At 36.2% G+C, this 17,703-nt stretch overlaps 1 protein-coding gene across 1 annotated transcript; it reads left to right on the top strand.

Moving 5' to 3' along the window:
- Window positions 1-6,682: 6,682 nt before the first annotated feature.
- Window positions 6,683-7,230, top strand: LOC101899858 (uncharacterized). The gene has a single exon (XM_005181718.3). The coding sequence runs from the start codon at window positions 6,768-6,770 to the stop codon at window positions 7,203-7,205; it is 438 nt and encodes a 145-aa protein (XP_005181775.1). The 5' UTR covers window positions 6,683-6,767; the 3' UTR covers window positions 7,206-7,230.
- Window positions 7,231-17,703: the final 10,473 nt, after the last annotated feature.

The raw sequence follows: 17,703 nt of genomic DNA, 5'->3' as shown, positions 1-17,703 counted from the left end.
TGTTTTAAACACGAATCTTTTTTATCAAAAAAAACTGTTACGCTTTCATGTGAATATTTCCCGGTTCTTCTTTTATATTAGCTCGCTTATCGTTCATCTAAAAGTTCAATTAGCTTTTAACAACAGATATACGGCATAAAGCACTCCATCATTTCATCTTAGATAAGTTCATACCGCTCACATAACAATATCTGTTCAACATTTGATTCATTGCAATTTGAATCATAATTCGAAGAATTAGTGGTGAGTGAATGAATTGGAGCTGAATGGATTATGCCAACAGAAATGTTTTGGAAAAGAAAAAACTAAAAAGCTTTACATCATCAGTGTCTGTCAGCAGGGGAGGTGCAACACGGGCTAGCGAACAAACAAAACATTAAACATTACAGACGATGTCCATCAACAACATTTGCTGTAACATTTGTGGTGGCCAGACTCGTCTTGCGCCAGCCAAACTCACTTCCATTTCAGTTGACGCAGGCATAACGGAGAGCAGAGCAGTGATCTCTTACTCTTCAATGTAACCACCACACGCTTCCAAACTAAAGTAGGAAGTTTACGAACAAGTTTTTTGCCATTGTACAAATCGAAGCAAAAAACAAAAAACGAACGAGCTACAACATATCGGTCAGTAAGCCAAAGAGCGTCTTTGGCATTTTCATTTGGCTGGTAATGTGTTTTTTCTTTCGTCGATGGATTTTCATTGACTGCGCCTAAGTTATATGTTTAGCTAAGTAATTACCACTTTTTAACGTATCTTAAGTTTGGATGATTTTTTCTTTTTGTTTTTGTGGTTTTGGATTTGAGTGCAACAGCAACATTAAAACAAAACAAAATATTATCATTCGTTCGTTGTTGTTTTTGCTTCTATTTTTTGGTATGTCTTAAAAATAATAACACATCCATCTATGGACTAATTGGGTACTACTACTCCACTCGGAATTATTTGAAGCATTCATATTTCGGCAGAAGCTGAAAGACTGATTTACTTTCATAGCAGGCCAATGATACTGGACTCTAGAGCGTCTAGGCGATTTGCAGTAATGCCGCAACGCAACATCATTAATTGTAGGTTATTATAATATTTCCTAAAAAATACTATTAGATCGAATCGATTAGATTGCTTTTTAGACTTTTTGATGTTAGATAACATTTTACGAAATGTCAAGAGGTTAGTAGCCGAACATGTGGTGAAAATAAATTTTTTTTATCCACCCCCACAAAATATGCTGGAGATATTTTTCCAAAAATAAGACTCAAGTATGAGATGATCATTGTTTATTTAAAGTTTGCGATTGGAAAGAAGTTATTAGCGAAGTGTAAGTTAGAAGCCTGCATGAAATTTATAACATCTTAGTAAAGTTCATACAAAAGGAAGGTGCAATAAATTGACCAGTTGATCGGTTTTGTGACACAATTACCATATAATGTGTCAATACCTGTAAACTCTACTGGTTAAAAACCAAAAAAAAAGTCTTAAAGTCGGGCGGGACCGACTTTATGATACCCTACAGCACTTTGCTAATTTAGTAGAGATGCGCATAACAATGAAAAGTTTTTATGGGAGAATTCAATCATACGCCCTATGATTTAAAATTCAAAGGACTAAATATGCCGAAGCATTTGTATCTTTGAAATTCGGACTTGTATTGCCCATTTGGTGCAAAATTAATTTGAAATCTGATAAAGATATATATGATAACTATATCCAAATCTGAACCGATCTCAAAAAAAATTGGCAAAGATATTTCTGAGCTGTATTTGATATATTTCCCTGAATATCGTTGTTACGGAGTGCATATTACGGCTGTGGGTAACAAATATGACAATTCGGATGAACTGTATATATGGGAGCTATAGCTATATCTGAACCGATCTTCACTAAATTTGACATACCAGCTTCTAGACTCAATTCGGTCGTAAGTGCCAAATTTCATCCATCGGACGAAGTTATTATATGGGAGATATATCCAAATCTGAACCGATCTCGATAAAATTTAGCAAATGTATTTCTGAGCTATATATGCTATATTTCCCCAAATATTGTTGTTACAGAGCGCATATTACGGCTGCGGAGGACAAAAATAACAAATCGAACAATATATATAGGAGCTTTAGCTATATCTGAACCGATTTCGATCAAATTTGGCATACTTATTTTTAAGTCCAATCTGATCGTACGTGCAAAGTTCCATACTATTCGGACTGATATTACACGATTGGTGCACAATAAAAGGGAAAATCGGACGAAGATATATATGGGAGCTATATCTAAATTTTGACCGATTATCTCCAATTTCAATAGGGTTCGTCCTTGGGCCAAACAAATGATTTGTGCAAAATTTCATCTGGATAGGGCAATAAATGCGAACTGTACTTTGTTTACAAAAATACATGATCACATCCGAATGTGATTCTATGCAGATCATCGTTTCCTTTTGCCTGTTACAAACAAATGCACAAAGACATAATCAGGGTATTATACCTCATGGTGTAGGGTATAAAAAAAAATTGTATTTAGACGAACCGATAAGTATGGATAAGTGTGGGATTGGTATATAATAAGCTTTGGAAATTCGTACTTATTTGGGGGGCCGATAGGGCTAGAATATAGCAATTGGGTAATAGATTTTTATATGATTGAGGTACGAAAGTAGATTTTCTGGGAATTTGTACTAAATTTAGTACAATTTAGATTTATGTAAACTGATAGAACTATAATACAGAAATTTTATCTTAAGGTCACTGTTGGTGTCTGTTGTTAAGATATGGAGGTGGTTTTGGAAATGTTTACTATAATTGTTCGAAAAGTACTAAGTCGTTCTGTATTGAGTATTTGGTGGAGGGATAGACCTTCTAGCCATGAAGGTCCACATTTTCGTATATCATTTTTAAACACAGTTTTTCAACGGTGGAGGGTATTAGAAATCCGTCACGACAGAACTTACCTGCTTTTTATACCCTCCACCTTCTAAAGGAGGGTATATTAAATTTGTCATTCCGTTTTGTAACACCTCTAAATATTCGTCAAATTTCACATAAAGTATATATATTGATGATCAGCATAAAGTTCTAAGTCGATTTTACTATGTCCCTGATGATGATCATTTTAGCCACATATTTCCACCAATTTGTCCAAAAATTAGTATTTGTAGTTCGTTATAGGTTCTAGCTCCACTGGCGGAACGTTGTATATATAGGCCCACGTTTTCGTATAGAATCCATATAAGGGTACCTCCCAATATTCGGTATTTTGATGGTTTAAGCCAATTTTTTCCACAGATTTGTCTAAAAGTTGGTATTTGTAATACATTATGGGTTCTAGCACCGCTGGCGGAACGTTGTATATCGTTGTATATATAGGTCAACGTTTTCGTGTAGCCCTTCCGAACGAATTGAAATGAAATGTTACTCAAATGTGTGTTTGGTCTGCAGGACTTTCTGTATTGAGCTATATACGTACACGTTAGGGTATAACCCCATTATATAGTTGTACCTCCCTATATTCGGTATTTTCATAATTTTAACGGCAATATTCACTTGTTTCCTTGACAAGAGTGGAATTTATTCGAGAAAATTGCACTCCCATTCAAAAAAGGGGAAATCCTACTTGCTTTTATCAAGTGGCATAGAGAAATAGAGCATACTCGATTTCATTTTTGAAACTTAGTATTTGAACGTCTTAGTATAGGTATAAAATTGTTTACATAAATCCATAGAGAGATACTCCCAGATCTTAAATATTTTGATGATTACAGTCAAACGAAGTTGTTTAAATCAAAGTACAGATTTGCTATTTTTTAATCGGGAGTGAAACTTGATAGCAAAGAGAGAGAGAGAGGGTTTTATACGGATTTTACTCTTTACCTTTTTTTGAGAGCTCCCGAATCACTCTTGTTTCAAAAATGTTAGTGTGAAGCGAATTACTCGAAATAGAGTGAGAGTTTGCTCTAAGAGTGAAAGAGTGAAAGGGAACGAAGAATTTTTCCCTAATCAACAACTCTACCCTCTATGCAGGGCCTATTAAGTTTGTCATTCCGTTTGCAACACCTCGAAACGTATATTTAGACCCTATAAAGTATATATATATATATATTCCTGATCAACATAAAATTCTCTTTCGATTTTGGCGATGTCATTTCGTCTTTGGGAATCACTCTAGCTTCCGAACGAAATGAAGTAGGTTGATAAAATTTTACTCAGATGTGTTTTAGGACTGCAGGACTTCTGGTATTGAAAATTGTCCATATATAGGTCCACGTTTTAGTATAGTCCTCATACAACTATACCTTCAGATTTATGGTCTTTTCGTAGTTTTAATCACAATTTTAACCCGAATTCGCTGTAAATTGAAGGTTTTTGTTCACTTTATGTAGGAAATATCCTTACAAAGAACTGGATATATAGGTCAAACTTTTGGTATAGTCCACATATAACTGGACCTCCAGATATTGAGTACTCTCATGATTTGGGTTAAATGGTTTCAACGAAATTGGGTTCCGTCTTCGTATAGCCCCCACATAAAAGTACATTACAATATGCGGCATTTTAATGATCCAAAATTTGGTGTTTTGAGTCGGTAATAGTTATAGCCTTACATATCTCCTGTACCGGCAGATTTATGGTCTTTGGGTTGGTTTAGTCGCATAGAACTGTCCATATAGGTTCATTTTTTTATACCCTCCACCATACATAGTATATTAAGTTCGTCATTACGTTTGTAACTCATCGAAATAGCCATGTCCGTCCGTCTGTCCGTCTGTTGTAATCACGCTGCAGTCTAAACGAATTAAGATAGGAAGCTAGAATTTTGCACTGATCCCTCTTTTGTCTGCAGGCAGGTCAAGTTCGAAGATGGGCTATATCGGTCCAAGATATCGTATAGTCCCTATATAACGGTACACTCTGATATTCGGTATTTTCATGATTTTAGCCATATTTTTCAACGGAATTGTCTGATAATAAACACAAGGAGTTCCTTGTAGGTACTTTATGCCTAGAAAGAGAATTATCTATATAGGTCCACGATATCGTATAGCCCCCATATAACGGTACCCCCCGATATTCGGAATTTTGATGATTTTACCCACATTTTTCAACGGAATTGTCTAAAAATCCACACAAGGAGTACCTAGTGGTTACTTTATACCGCGGAAGAGAATTATCTATATAGGTCCACGATATCGTATATCCCCCATATAACAGAACCTCCCGATATTCGGTATATTGATGATTTCAGCCACATTTTTCAATGGAATTGACTGAAATTCCACACGAGGAGTTCATTGTGAAAGTACTCACCTTCCCTTGGAAGAGAATTGCCTATATAGGTCTACGATATCGTTAGCCCCCTATACAACGGTACTGCCGATATTCGGTATTTTGATGACTTTAGTTACATTTTTCAACGGAATTGTCTGAAATTGTACACAAAAGGTTCTTTGTGAGCAGTTTACCCCTGACATATATAGGTTAACGATATCGTATATCCCCCATAAAACGGTACTCCCGATATTCGGTATTTCGATGATTTTAGCCATATTTCCCTATGGTATTGTCTGAAAATCCACACAAGGAGTTTTTTGAGAGCACTTTAACCCCTGAAAGGTAATTGTCTACATAGGTCCACAATATCGTATATCCCCCATATATCGGCACCTTCCGATATTAGATATTTTAAAGATTTTAACAGAATTTTTAATGGATTTTATTTTTTGAAAATTTTCTAATTCGTTCCAAATGGTGGAGGGTATTCAAAGTTGGGCTCGGCCGATGTTACTGCTTTTTTATTTGTAATAGTTCTCATAACTCTAACTGTACCTCCAGATATTCGTTATTCTCTTTTCACCGGAGTTATTTTATATTTTACAAGTTTCTTACAAATGTTGGAGGGTATTATAAGTTTAGCCCGGCCGAATTTAACCGAATTTCTCCTTGTCTCTCAAATCGAGCGAGCGTTTCTTAGGTCTACTCATATATACAGAGAAACCCTTTCAAAAGTTCTGTGCTTGTAAGACCTTAAAAGGGCCTTCTATGGCTATAAGACCTTCTTGAAGCACTTCTTTATGAAGCCTTCGATACGTTTTTCTTAGTCATATACACACAGCAGGACTCTTGCAGCACTTCTGTACATAGACGACCTTTTTTTTGGTTTTCTATACCTCCTGGAAGTCTTCTATACAAAGGCACCCTATATATAGAAGAACTCCTTTATTTTAAGTCTTTGCAAATAATGCTAGGGGCTTCAAAAATGTCATCCTCTTAAGCTCCTCTAGTGCTCATATATAGTTCCTCATTAAAATGTCACATAGGTTATGTTAGTAAAAAAACAAATCAGTGAAAAGTCAACAAATTCGAACTTTTAGTAAAAAATTAAAAAAAAAACACACTTTTGTAAAAACTTGTGACTAATGATCTTTCTGTGAAACGGCACTTTGCCACTGCCGGCGGCCCAAAGCACAATACCTCCCTCCTCCAACACACACACACACAAAGATGAAGCTACTGCATTGCCTGCAGTTTAAACCATCATTACCTGGTTGTTGTAGTTTTCTTTTCTCATTGCGGTTTGTTATGCTTTCGATTATGCTTTCCAATGCTGGCCCACCACCAGCAGCACTTGTTTCATATATAAATTGAAGATATTGGTCTATGCCGAAATTAGTTCACTTACAACGCTACAACACAACGGTGCAAATTCAACACACAACGTTCGGCATTCAAGGATACGCAATAACAATAAAAAGGACTATACAGTATTTCCAAGGATGTCTCTGTACAATATTTTATTATTGGCCATGACGCTTCTAGTGGGCACCAGTCAGGCTGGTGTTATTGGCCACTATGACGGCAAAGGAGTGCAGTCACATGATTTCAGCGATGATTTGGCCAAGAGCGCCTCGGCCCAATACGAATCGTTGGGTTCCTTGGGCGATCATTTGGATAAGTCGCATTTCCCCTCGGACTTTGGTGAAAGTCAGCATCATCATCAGGGAGATGAATACGCTGAACGCAGCGAACATATTGAGTACGGTGCTCCATCCTATGAGCATGAATTCCATCAGCCACAACATTTCGAGTATGAACATCAGTTCCACAGCGAGTTGCATGATTTCGATACAAAACCAGTGCCTGGTATCAACCATGGCAAGGGGGCTCTGAGCTATAGCACCACCTATGAATTCCCCAAGGATAATAAACCTTAAGAGAAGGAGGAGTAATGTGTTTAATTGAATGTATAGGAATAAGTGTAAGCGAGTGTGTGTGTGTGTTGGAAAATTACTCAAATGCGAGTGGAGCTAAGTGGGAGCCACAAGCCTTTCCCCTGTGATAATGTACTAACTTTTTTCCTCCAGTGTAATGGTGTTTTGTTTTGCCACAATTTGTGGCAAGGTGTTACATGATGATGCACAAATCGAGTTTGGTGGCAAAACAATTTCATTCATTGCAGTTTTCATTTCAATTCAATTCATAACAATTCGTTTATACTGCCCATTATGTGCGCTAACTGCTGTTAAATAGACCAAAGAAAGTGTTTTTCACAATAGCTATTTTACCAAACATGAAAACATTTTTTCAGCATTTTTTTGTGGCAAGTACAGTGGGACATGTTTGAAAGGCATCCAGTAATACATTAAAGTGAAAACTTATTACCTGGAAATGCCAAAATTGACTTTTTCCCAAAATTCCAATATTCACCATAACCCAGCTCCACTGTATTCCATGTGAGCGTACTCGCCTTCTTCATTACCCCCAAATGGCGGACACGTTCCAGGAAGATTGCTCACATTTGGTGTAAGAAAAAATGCTTTTGTTCATGTCTGGTTTGGCTTCTTCCACACATCATTTCCATTATCTGCTCTGACGGTGTTTTTATTTTGCTCATAGGCTAATTATCAGCTACCATTGTTGTTGTAATGTTGTTGTTGTTTTTTAAATATTTTTTTTTAAATTTCAGTATTTTTTATATATATTTTTTTAGTTTTTGTATTATTAAATAATAATTATTGTGAAATAAATTAATTTTTAGTTAACTGATAAATGTTGTGTATTTGTGTGTGTTTGTTTTTTTTATTTCTATTGCATGCCTGTGGCCAATTAATCGCCATTGGCCAATGGCCTAATTTCCCACGCTTTCCGTTTGGGAATTTTTATGCATTGCTGAATAAATTATCCATGTTTGGAAAACGGTTTAATTATTGAGGATTATTCAGCGGATAATTATAATAGAAGTGAGGTGGAAAATATTGAGTTCGTTTATCGTAATAAAGAGTTTCATATTCTTGCAATTACGGAAAAGAGCAAATGCTTTAAACATTTGAAAAGGAATAAGATGATGTGTTCTCTTGTCAACCATTGAAGTCAGAATCCGTTTCCGCTAAATTGCCATAGTCAGCATTTTTATACCCTCCACCATAGTATGGAGGGTATATTAAGTTTGTCATTCCGTTTGTAACACCTCGAAATATACATTTTAGACCCCACAAAGTATATATATTCTTGATCAGCATAAAATTCTATGGCGATTTATCAATATCCGTCCGTCTGTGGAAATCACTCTGGCTTCCGAACTAAATGAAGTAGATTGATAAAATTTTACTCAAATGTGTACTATGTCTGCAGGACTTTTGGTATTGAAAATGGGGCATGTAGATTCACGTCTTCGCATAGCCCCCATATAACGTTACCTCCCGATATGAGGCATTTTGATAATTCTATCGACATTTTTTTTACCGGAATTGTTTCAAAATTAATATTTAAAGTTCGTAATGGATACTACGGCTTAAGCAGAAAATTGGCAATTCAGGTCTACGTCTTCGTATAGACCCCATATAACGGTACCTCCCATATTCGGTATTTTGATGATTTTAGCGACATTATTTATCGGAATTGTTTCAAATTTTGTATTTGAAGTTCGTAATGGATGCTACAGCCTATGACTGAAAATTGTCTGATATTGATATTTGATATTTGAAGTTCGTAATGAATACTACAGCCTACGACAGAAAATTGTCTGTGCAGGTCCACGCCTTCGTATAGCCCCCATATAAGGTACCCCCCGATATTCGGTATTTTCATGTTTCAAATTTGGTATTTTAAGTTCCTAATGAATACTATACTCTATGGCAGAAAATTGTCTGTGCAGGTCCACATATAACGATATTCGGTATTTTGATGATTTTAGCTACATTATTTACCGGAACTATTTCAAATTTAGTATTTGAAGTTCGTAATGAATACTATAGGCTATGACAGAAAATTGTCTGTGCAGGTCCACGTCTTCGTATAGCCCCCATATAACGGTACCTCCCGATATTCGGTATTTTGATGATTTTAGCGACATTATTTACCGGAATTGTTTCAAATTTCGCATTTGAAGTTCATAATGGATTTTACAGCCTATGACAGAAAATTGTCTGTGCAGAATCGCGTTTTATAAACACCATGGTACCTCCCTATATTCGATATTTTGATGATTTTAGCTACATTATAAACAAATTTTTTTCAAATTTCGCATTTGAATATTGTAATAGCTTCGTATAGCCCCCATATAACGGCACCCCCCGATATTCGGTATTTTCATGATTTTAGCGACATTATTTGCCGGAACTATTTCAAATTTGGTATTTTAAGTTCCTAATGAATACTATACTCTATGGCAGAAAATTGTCTGTGCAGGTCCACATATAACGATACCCCCCGATATTCGGTATTTTGATGATTTTACCTACATTATTTACCGGAACTATTTCAAATTTGATATTTGAAGTTCGTAATGAATACTACAGCCTACGACAGAAAATTGTCTGTGCAGGTCCACGCCTTCGTATAGCCCCCATATAAGGTACCCCCCGATATTCGGTATTTTCATGTTTCAAATTTGGTATTTTAAGTTCCTAATGAATACTATACTCTATGGCAGAAAATTGTCTGTGCAGCTTATGACAAAAGTTGACTATGCAGGCCCACGTCGTCGTATAGACCATAATATACGGCTACATTCGGTATTTTTAAGATTTAACAGAATCTTTAACGGATTTTATTTATTTTTTTGAAAATTGTTAAATTTGTACCAAATGGTGGAGGGTATTCAAAGTTCGGCCCGGCCAAACGTACAGCTTTTTTACTTGTTTTTTATATTGCTGGAAATCTGTGAAACATGGCAAAAAAAGTAAAAAATGCAGCTAAGTTCGGCCGGGGCGAACTTTTAATAGCCTCCACCGTTCTGAAGGATCTTGAAAAATTTCAAAAATAAAACACTTAAATGAAAACCGATATATGGAGGCTATACGAAGACGTGGACCTGTATATGTACTTTTTTATCATAGGCCATAGTACTGATTCAGATTTCGAACTTCAAAAACGTTATTTGAAACAATTCCGTTGAATAATGTCGCAAATACCGTCAAATTTGAAACAATTCCGGTGAATATCATCAAAATACCAAATAAAGGGAAGTACCGTTATATGTGAGCTATACGAAGACCCGAACCTACATAGACAATTTTCGTCATAGGTTGTAGTACTCAATACGAGCTTGAAATTTTAAATACGAAATTTTAAAAATAGTTCTGGTCAAAAATTTCGCTAAAATCATCAAAACACCGAATATTGAGAGGTACTGTTATACATGGGGTATATACGATATCGTTGACCTATATAGACAATTCTCTTCCAGGACGTTAAGTACTCAGAAGGAACTCCTTTTGTAGATTTTGAGGCAATTCCATTGAAAAATGTGGATAAAATCATTAAAATACCATATATCGGGAGGTACCGTTATATGGAGGATATACGATATGATGGAACTATAAATACAATTCTCTTCCAGGAGGGGTAAGGTACTGAGAAGGGACTCCTTGCATGGATTTTTCAGGCAATTCTTTTGGAAATTTTGGCTACAATCATCAAAATACCAAATATCGGGAGATACTGTTATATGGCAGATTTACGATGCCGTGGACCTATGTTTACTTACAGGCGGTAAAGTACTCACAAAGAAATCCTTGAGTGTTCCGATGCCATTGAAAAACTTATTTTTATACCCGACACCACACTGTGGTACAGGGCATAATGTCTTTGAGCATTTGTTTGTAACATGGAGAAGGAAGCGAGATAGACCCTTTTGAGGATATTCATAGAAACATGCCCGTCCATGTATTTTTGTATAAAATACCTCTGCCAAATTTTATCGAGATCGGTTCAGATTTGGATATAGCTCCAATATATAACTTCGTCCGATTTACCTTTTATTGTGCACCAAATTTGGAATTTGGCACATATGACCGAATTGAGTCTAGAAGGTAGTATGCAAAATTTGGTGAAGATCGGTTCAGATATAGCTATAGCTCCCATATATATTGTTCATCCGATTTGTTGTATTTGTTACCCACAGCCGTAATATGCACTCCGTAACAACGATATTCAGGGAAATATATCAAATGCAGCTCAGAAATATCTTTGCCAAATTTTATCGAGATCGGTTCAGATTTGGATTTAGCTCCCATATATATTTTTATCTGATTTAGAATTAATTTTGCACCAAATGGGCAATAGAAGTGCGAATTTAAAAAATACAAATGCTTCGGCGTATTTAGTCCTTCAAATTTTAAATTATAATTATAATCATAGGGTGTATGATTGAATTCTCCCATAAAAACTTTTAATTGTTATGCGCAGGTCTACTTAATTAGCAAAGTGGTATAGGGTAGCATAAAATCGGCCCCGCCCGACTTTAGGACTTTCTTTACTAATTTAAATAATGTCAAAGAGCCCTGCCCAGAGGTTACCCTTAGTTTTTTGGGCCGGAGAATTTGGCAAAAGTTGTGGTATATTTTTCCGTGATTTTCTTAGATTTTCCGCTTTGCTGGCAAAAGACCATTCCGAATTATTGGGAATTGTGAAAATCGGCCCAGCGGTTCTTAATTTATAAGCAGAATAAATAAGATCAATTCTTTTACATATATGTTGTACCTATTTTGCTATATATCCGATTTCTTGATTATTAGCATCACTGTAATGGTCAGAAGTGGTCTTTTAATGTATCTGTGATATGGCTTGGGTTGAAAATATTCGCGGTTTAGTGGAAATTTTCCTATTTTCTTACATAAAAGTAAGGGTCTATTTTACCCGCAAATTATTGTCCGATGGCCGCCCATATTGGTAGAAACCTACCCACTCTTAAACTCTAACTCCATATACATTTTCGCTTTCGTCGATTGGTTCATAATTGTGACCTATAGAGCAACTGCAAAATCAGGAATTTTTTCTGTTTTTGGTCCATTTCAACCCCTAAATATCGTGCAATCGTCTCCAAATAGTATTCTATTCTGATCAAAACCCCACCTCCATTTTCAATTTCGTGAGGATCGGTTCATAATTGCGACCTGTAGCTTGATTACAAATTAACATGGACAGACGGACGGACGGACATACAATGCTAGATCGACTCATCTCGGCGAGATAGGAAGATCCATATATACTTTCCTATGTGGGAAACCAATATTTCGAGGTGTTACAAAATTGTTGGCCCAATCAAACTTATAATACCCCCAACACATAGTGTTGTAGGGTATAATGAAGTGTGTTAATTTTCGGTTCAGATTTTATATCTAAGTCACTCTAATCCGAATAACACATTCCATAACAAGGAACATCAATTTATAACTTGAAATGAGATGTAAAAATCACACATAAATTCACTTAATATAAATCCCTTTTCCCGCATGCAAAGAATGGGATATTAGACAGATGTATAATTTGTATTACAATTCCTCAAATATACATAACAAAAATTCATGAATACAGATCAACAGAACATTAGTTATCGAGGCATTACTGTAGGTAATTTTATGTGTTACATCTCATTGCAAAAATCCAATATTTTTACAATAAAACAATATTTGCTCACCCAAATATTTGTACACAACTGAACAAATATCACAACATTTGTAAACTCAAATTTCAAGAAATGTGTAAATCATGTTAAGTAAGCCAATGAAAATATTTGCAATTTTTCTTAAAACTTTAACCGAAATTTCCCAATTATTATTGTTTGTAAACCCAAATGGAATTCTAAGAAAACCCGTTTATAGTTTCGTATTCAGATTTCCAGTAGATGCATAGTGTTACTGTGTTTTCCGCATTCACACACACATACAGGCCAGTTATTTGTACAATTAATTGCCATTGACAACATTGTATTGAATGGGGCAGAGAAATGGGAAAATATGAGAGTAAAACTTCTGTTAATTAGTTGGTTCGAAATACATGATACCCTACATGGCTGTATAAAAAATGAGGTGTTTACAATAATCCAATAATTTGTACAAATTATTACAAAATGTTGCTCGATAACTCAAAAGTCGAGTAAGTGAGAGCAAGTGAAGAGAGCACTTGGGATAGTTGAGACGCTAAGAGTTTGGAAAAAACTTCTCCGGAAAATTTGCTCACAAAGAATTATCCAATGTCATCAGCTGATCAGAAAATCAGCTATTTTCAAGCTCTAGGGCAAGCAAATTTTTATTTGGAAAGTGGCGTTGGGTACCTTATAACATTCCTTATATGCGACTATCATACAACTTCCTTTATACCCTCCACCATACATAGTATGTAGGGTACATAATTTTAGACCTAACAAAGTTTATACAGGGTAAGATAAAAAAACTGCAAAAAGTCAAACGCCATACTTTTTCACATATTTTTTAAATTTATTGAATGAAAGCAAAAAAAGTCGAAAATAGCATCAAATTTTAGAATGAGTTTAGATTTTTTTCGAATTGGTCACCTTAGGCACGAATTATGGCCTTCAAATGGCCAATGAAACCGTCACACGCTGCCCGAATGTTGCTCAGCAGTATTTTGGCCCTTTCCCTACGAAACGCTGATCGACACTTTGATATTTTTTAGTGCCAACCTTGCTTTCCAAAATACTCCAGACACAATAGTCCAACGGATTGGTATCCGGAGATTTTGGTGGTCAGTGTGCGCTGGAAATGAAGCTAGGAACCTCATTTGGTAACCATTCTTGGGTGGCGCGTGCTGAGTCCTGTTGGAATGTCCAAGGTCTGCGGCCCAAATGTTTGCGTGCCAAAGGTTCAAATACACCCTCCAGAATATTTTCGCGATAATATTCGCCATTCATTCTAATGTCACGATCGATTAATATGAGCGAAGAGCGACCACACCATCACAATGACCGGCGCTTGAGTTCTGGTGGCCAACCGAAGGTGCACATTTTCAGCTGACCTCTTTGGCAAGTAAACACGATCATTTTGTTTGCTTACAAACTGCTGGACAACGAATGTTTTCTCATCGAAGAAAAACCACTTTCGGCCAAGCAAAGCTAAAGAGTTGCTCTTTTGCTCTTTTGAGTCTATTTTCTTGCTGTTGCGGTGTAAGTTCTTCCACTTTTTGGAATTTCAATGGCTCGGGGTAAGCTTATTTTTTAAAATTTGCCGAGTGGGATATTTCGATATATTCAGCTCACGAGCCATTTTTCGGTCACTGCGACGCGAGTTTCGATCAAGTCGCTTCTTTACTTTTCGAACCATTTCTGCTGATGTTGCTGTTTTCTTCCGTCCACTTCCTTGACGTTGGGGTACGCTACCAGTATCACGGTAACGAGCAATGGTTCGAGACACAAAATATTTATTCACATTTAAATGCCGGAGCCACTTGTGGTTTTCCAGCCAAATATAAAGAAATCACTCTATCACGTTTAAATTCCATCACGAATAACACGAAATAACACCACAAGTTGGTCAGGGTATTACGTCTTTGTGCATTTGTTTGTAACAGGCAAAAGGAAACGAGATAGACCCATAGTTTCTTTTGATGATCTGCATAGAATCACATTCTGAGTCGATTTATGCATGTCCGTCCGTCTATCCGTCTGTGCATGTATTTTGCACAGATCATTTGTTTGGCCCAAGGACGAACCCTATTGAAATTGGAGATAATCGGTAAAAAATTAGATATAGCTCCCATATATATCTTCGTCCAATTTGCCTTTTTTATGCACCAAACGTGTAATATCAGTCCGAATAGTATGGAATTTTACACATACGATCAGATTGGACCTGAAAATAAGTATGCCAAATTTGATCGAAATCGGTTCAGATATAGCTATAGCTCCCATATATATTGTTCATTCGATTTGTTATTTTTGTCCTCCGCAGTCGTAATATGCACTCTGTAACAACCATATTTGGGGAAATATATCAAATACAGCTCAGAAATACATTTGCTAAATTTTATCGAGATCGGTTCAGATTTGAATATAGCTCCCATACATAACTTCGTCCGATTTACCTTTGTTTGTGCACCAAACGTCTAATGTTTGCCAAATTAGATGAAATTTGGCACTTACGACCGAATTGAGTCTAGAAGCTAGTATGTCAAATTTGGTGAAGATCGGTTCAGATATAGCTATAGCTCCCAAATATACTGTTCATCCGATTTGTCATATTTGTTACCCACAGCCGTAATATGCACTCCGTAACAACGATATTCAGGGAAATATATCAACTACAGCTCAGAAATATCTTTGCCAAATTTTATCGAGATCGGTTCCGATTTGGATATAGCTCCCATATATATGTTTACCCGATTTCAAATTAATTGTCCACCGAATGGGCAATACAAGTCCGAATTTAAAAGATACAAATGCTTTGGCATATTTAGTCCTTTGAATTTTAAATTATAATTATAATCAAAGCGTGCAGGATTGAATTCTCCCATAAAAACTTTTAATTATTAAGTGGAGCTCAACTAAATTAGCAAAGTGGTGTCGGGTATCATAAAATCGGCCCCGCCCGACTTTAGGACTTTCTTTACTGGGTTTTTAAATACACATCCATTTTTGTTTTGTTTTATATTTATTAAGTAACAACATTTTTCCCCATACTATATTTATCATTTCTAAAAATATGCATTTCTCAAGTGAAGACAAACAAATTATGAAGAGTAATTATTTGCCATAAGATTTGCCGTAATGTTTGCCATGTATGTCGTCGGCAATGTTGTTAAAATCAACATTATCGCTTATGTGAGCGGACGCTACATCGGCCCCATGATGGCCAATGTCAATACCACCATCGCCCAGATGGCTGTTGATGCCAGCACCACTGCTTGCGATTATTTGTGTGTGTAAACCACCACCCGAATGAGACGACAAGTCGGCATGAGATGGCAAATGGGAATCACTGGATAAGACACTATTCGCCAGATGATCTCCGATACCCCCAACACTAGCACCACTGCCACCATGTATGGAAGAAGACGATGATATAGAATGTGTTGGAATATCCGATGACGATTCATAGCTGGGAGATGGTTGCAACCACAATGCAAAACTTGATGAGGGACTAGAGGGTTGCCAGCCGCCGTGGTCATAGGAATTGCTTACATCTATGGAGGAATGCTCCACCGGCATGGCATAGTGTAATATGCCGGAACTCACCTGTATGGAGGGACCATAATCTAAAAATTGGAAATATACTAAATAAATAAATAAAATTCTTAAAAATGTTAAACCTAGCATCTCACCATTCTCGGCATATTTGCTATAGCCTCTTTTAATGCGATCTCTTGACTCCATATCTTCGCCAGCATCCCCTACCATTGGCATGGCTTTCAAACTCTGGGTAAGCACCACAAAAATGAAAATAATCGCATGTAACCTAAACATATTGATTGAGCTGCAGTTTCTTTTAATGCAAAAATATTATTAATATAGCTTTTGTGGTTCGTCATGGGCTTTTATAGTAACATTCTTTCGGATTCTTCGCACTGTAAACGGATGTCGGCCAACACAATGTTGCATGCTTCAGCGACATTTGAGGACAAATTCATTTGAAGTTGCACTTAATTGGTCTGTATCGATGCCCCATTAAGTGGCAACAATGGACGGTCGACCGTTCTTGGTGGTGGCGTTCAATGACTTTGAGTAATTGTTCCATCAATGCATGACTGCCCAAAATCGTTTGTTGCCGTTCGTCCGTCCCATCCTATAGCACTGCTCTGTAATAACTTTAAAAATTTGTAAGGCGTTAAATAATTTTGATCTTATCTGAAATCCGTATTAACATTGAATCACGCAAAATTGCCCAATAGTTTTGAGGTTCATTAAGAAGTTGAAAAATGTGAAGTTTTGAAAAATTTGGAGAATTTTTAAACTTTATATAACTCGGTAATTTATTTAGCGGAGTTTTTAGAGTGGGTTATTATGGGGAAGTAAATGTTAATAGACTACATTGTCCACTTCGCCCTACATGTGATCAAAATAAAGAAAATCAATTTAAAAACCAGTAATGAAAGTCTTAAAGACGGGCGGGGGGCGACTTTATGATACCCTATACCACTTTGCTAATTTAGTAGAGCTCCACATAACAATTAAAAGTTTTTATGGGAGAATTCAATCATACACGCTATGATTATAATTATAATTTAAAGTTCAAAGGACTAAATATGCCGTAGCATTTGTATTTTTTAAATTCGGACTTGTATTGCCCATTTGGTGCAAAATTAATTTGAAATCGGATAAAGATATATATGGGAACTATATCCAAATCTGAACCGATTTCGATAAAATTTGGCAAAATATATTTCTGAGCTGTATTTGATATATTTCCCTGAATATCGTTGTTACGGAGTGCATATTACGGCTGTGGGTAACAAATATAACAAATCGGATGAATAATA

Source organism: Musca domestica, unplaced genomic scaffold (genome assembly GCF_030504385.1).
Source record: "Musca domestica strain aabys unplaced genomic scaffold, Musca_domestica.polishedcontigs.V.1.1 60, whole genome shotgun sequence".
Classification (NCBI taxonomy): Eukaryota; Metazoa; Arthropoda; class Insecta; order Diptera; family Muscidae; genus Musca; species Musca domestica.
This window is presented reverse-complemented; position numbering and strand designations above follow the sequence as displayed.

Bases quoted from the DNA above. Each gene is read 5' to 3' on its own strand.
- LOC101899858 (XM_005181718.3), top strand. From the start codon at position 6,768: ATGTCTCTGTACAATATTTTATTATTGGCCATGACGCTTCTAGTGGGC.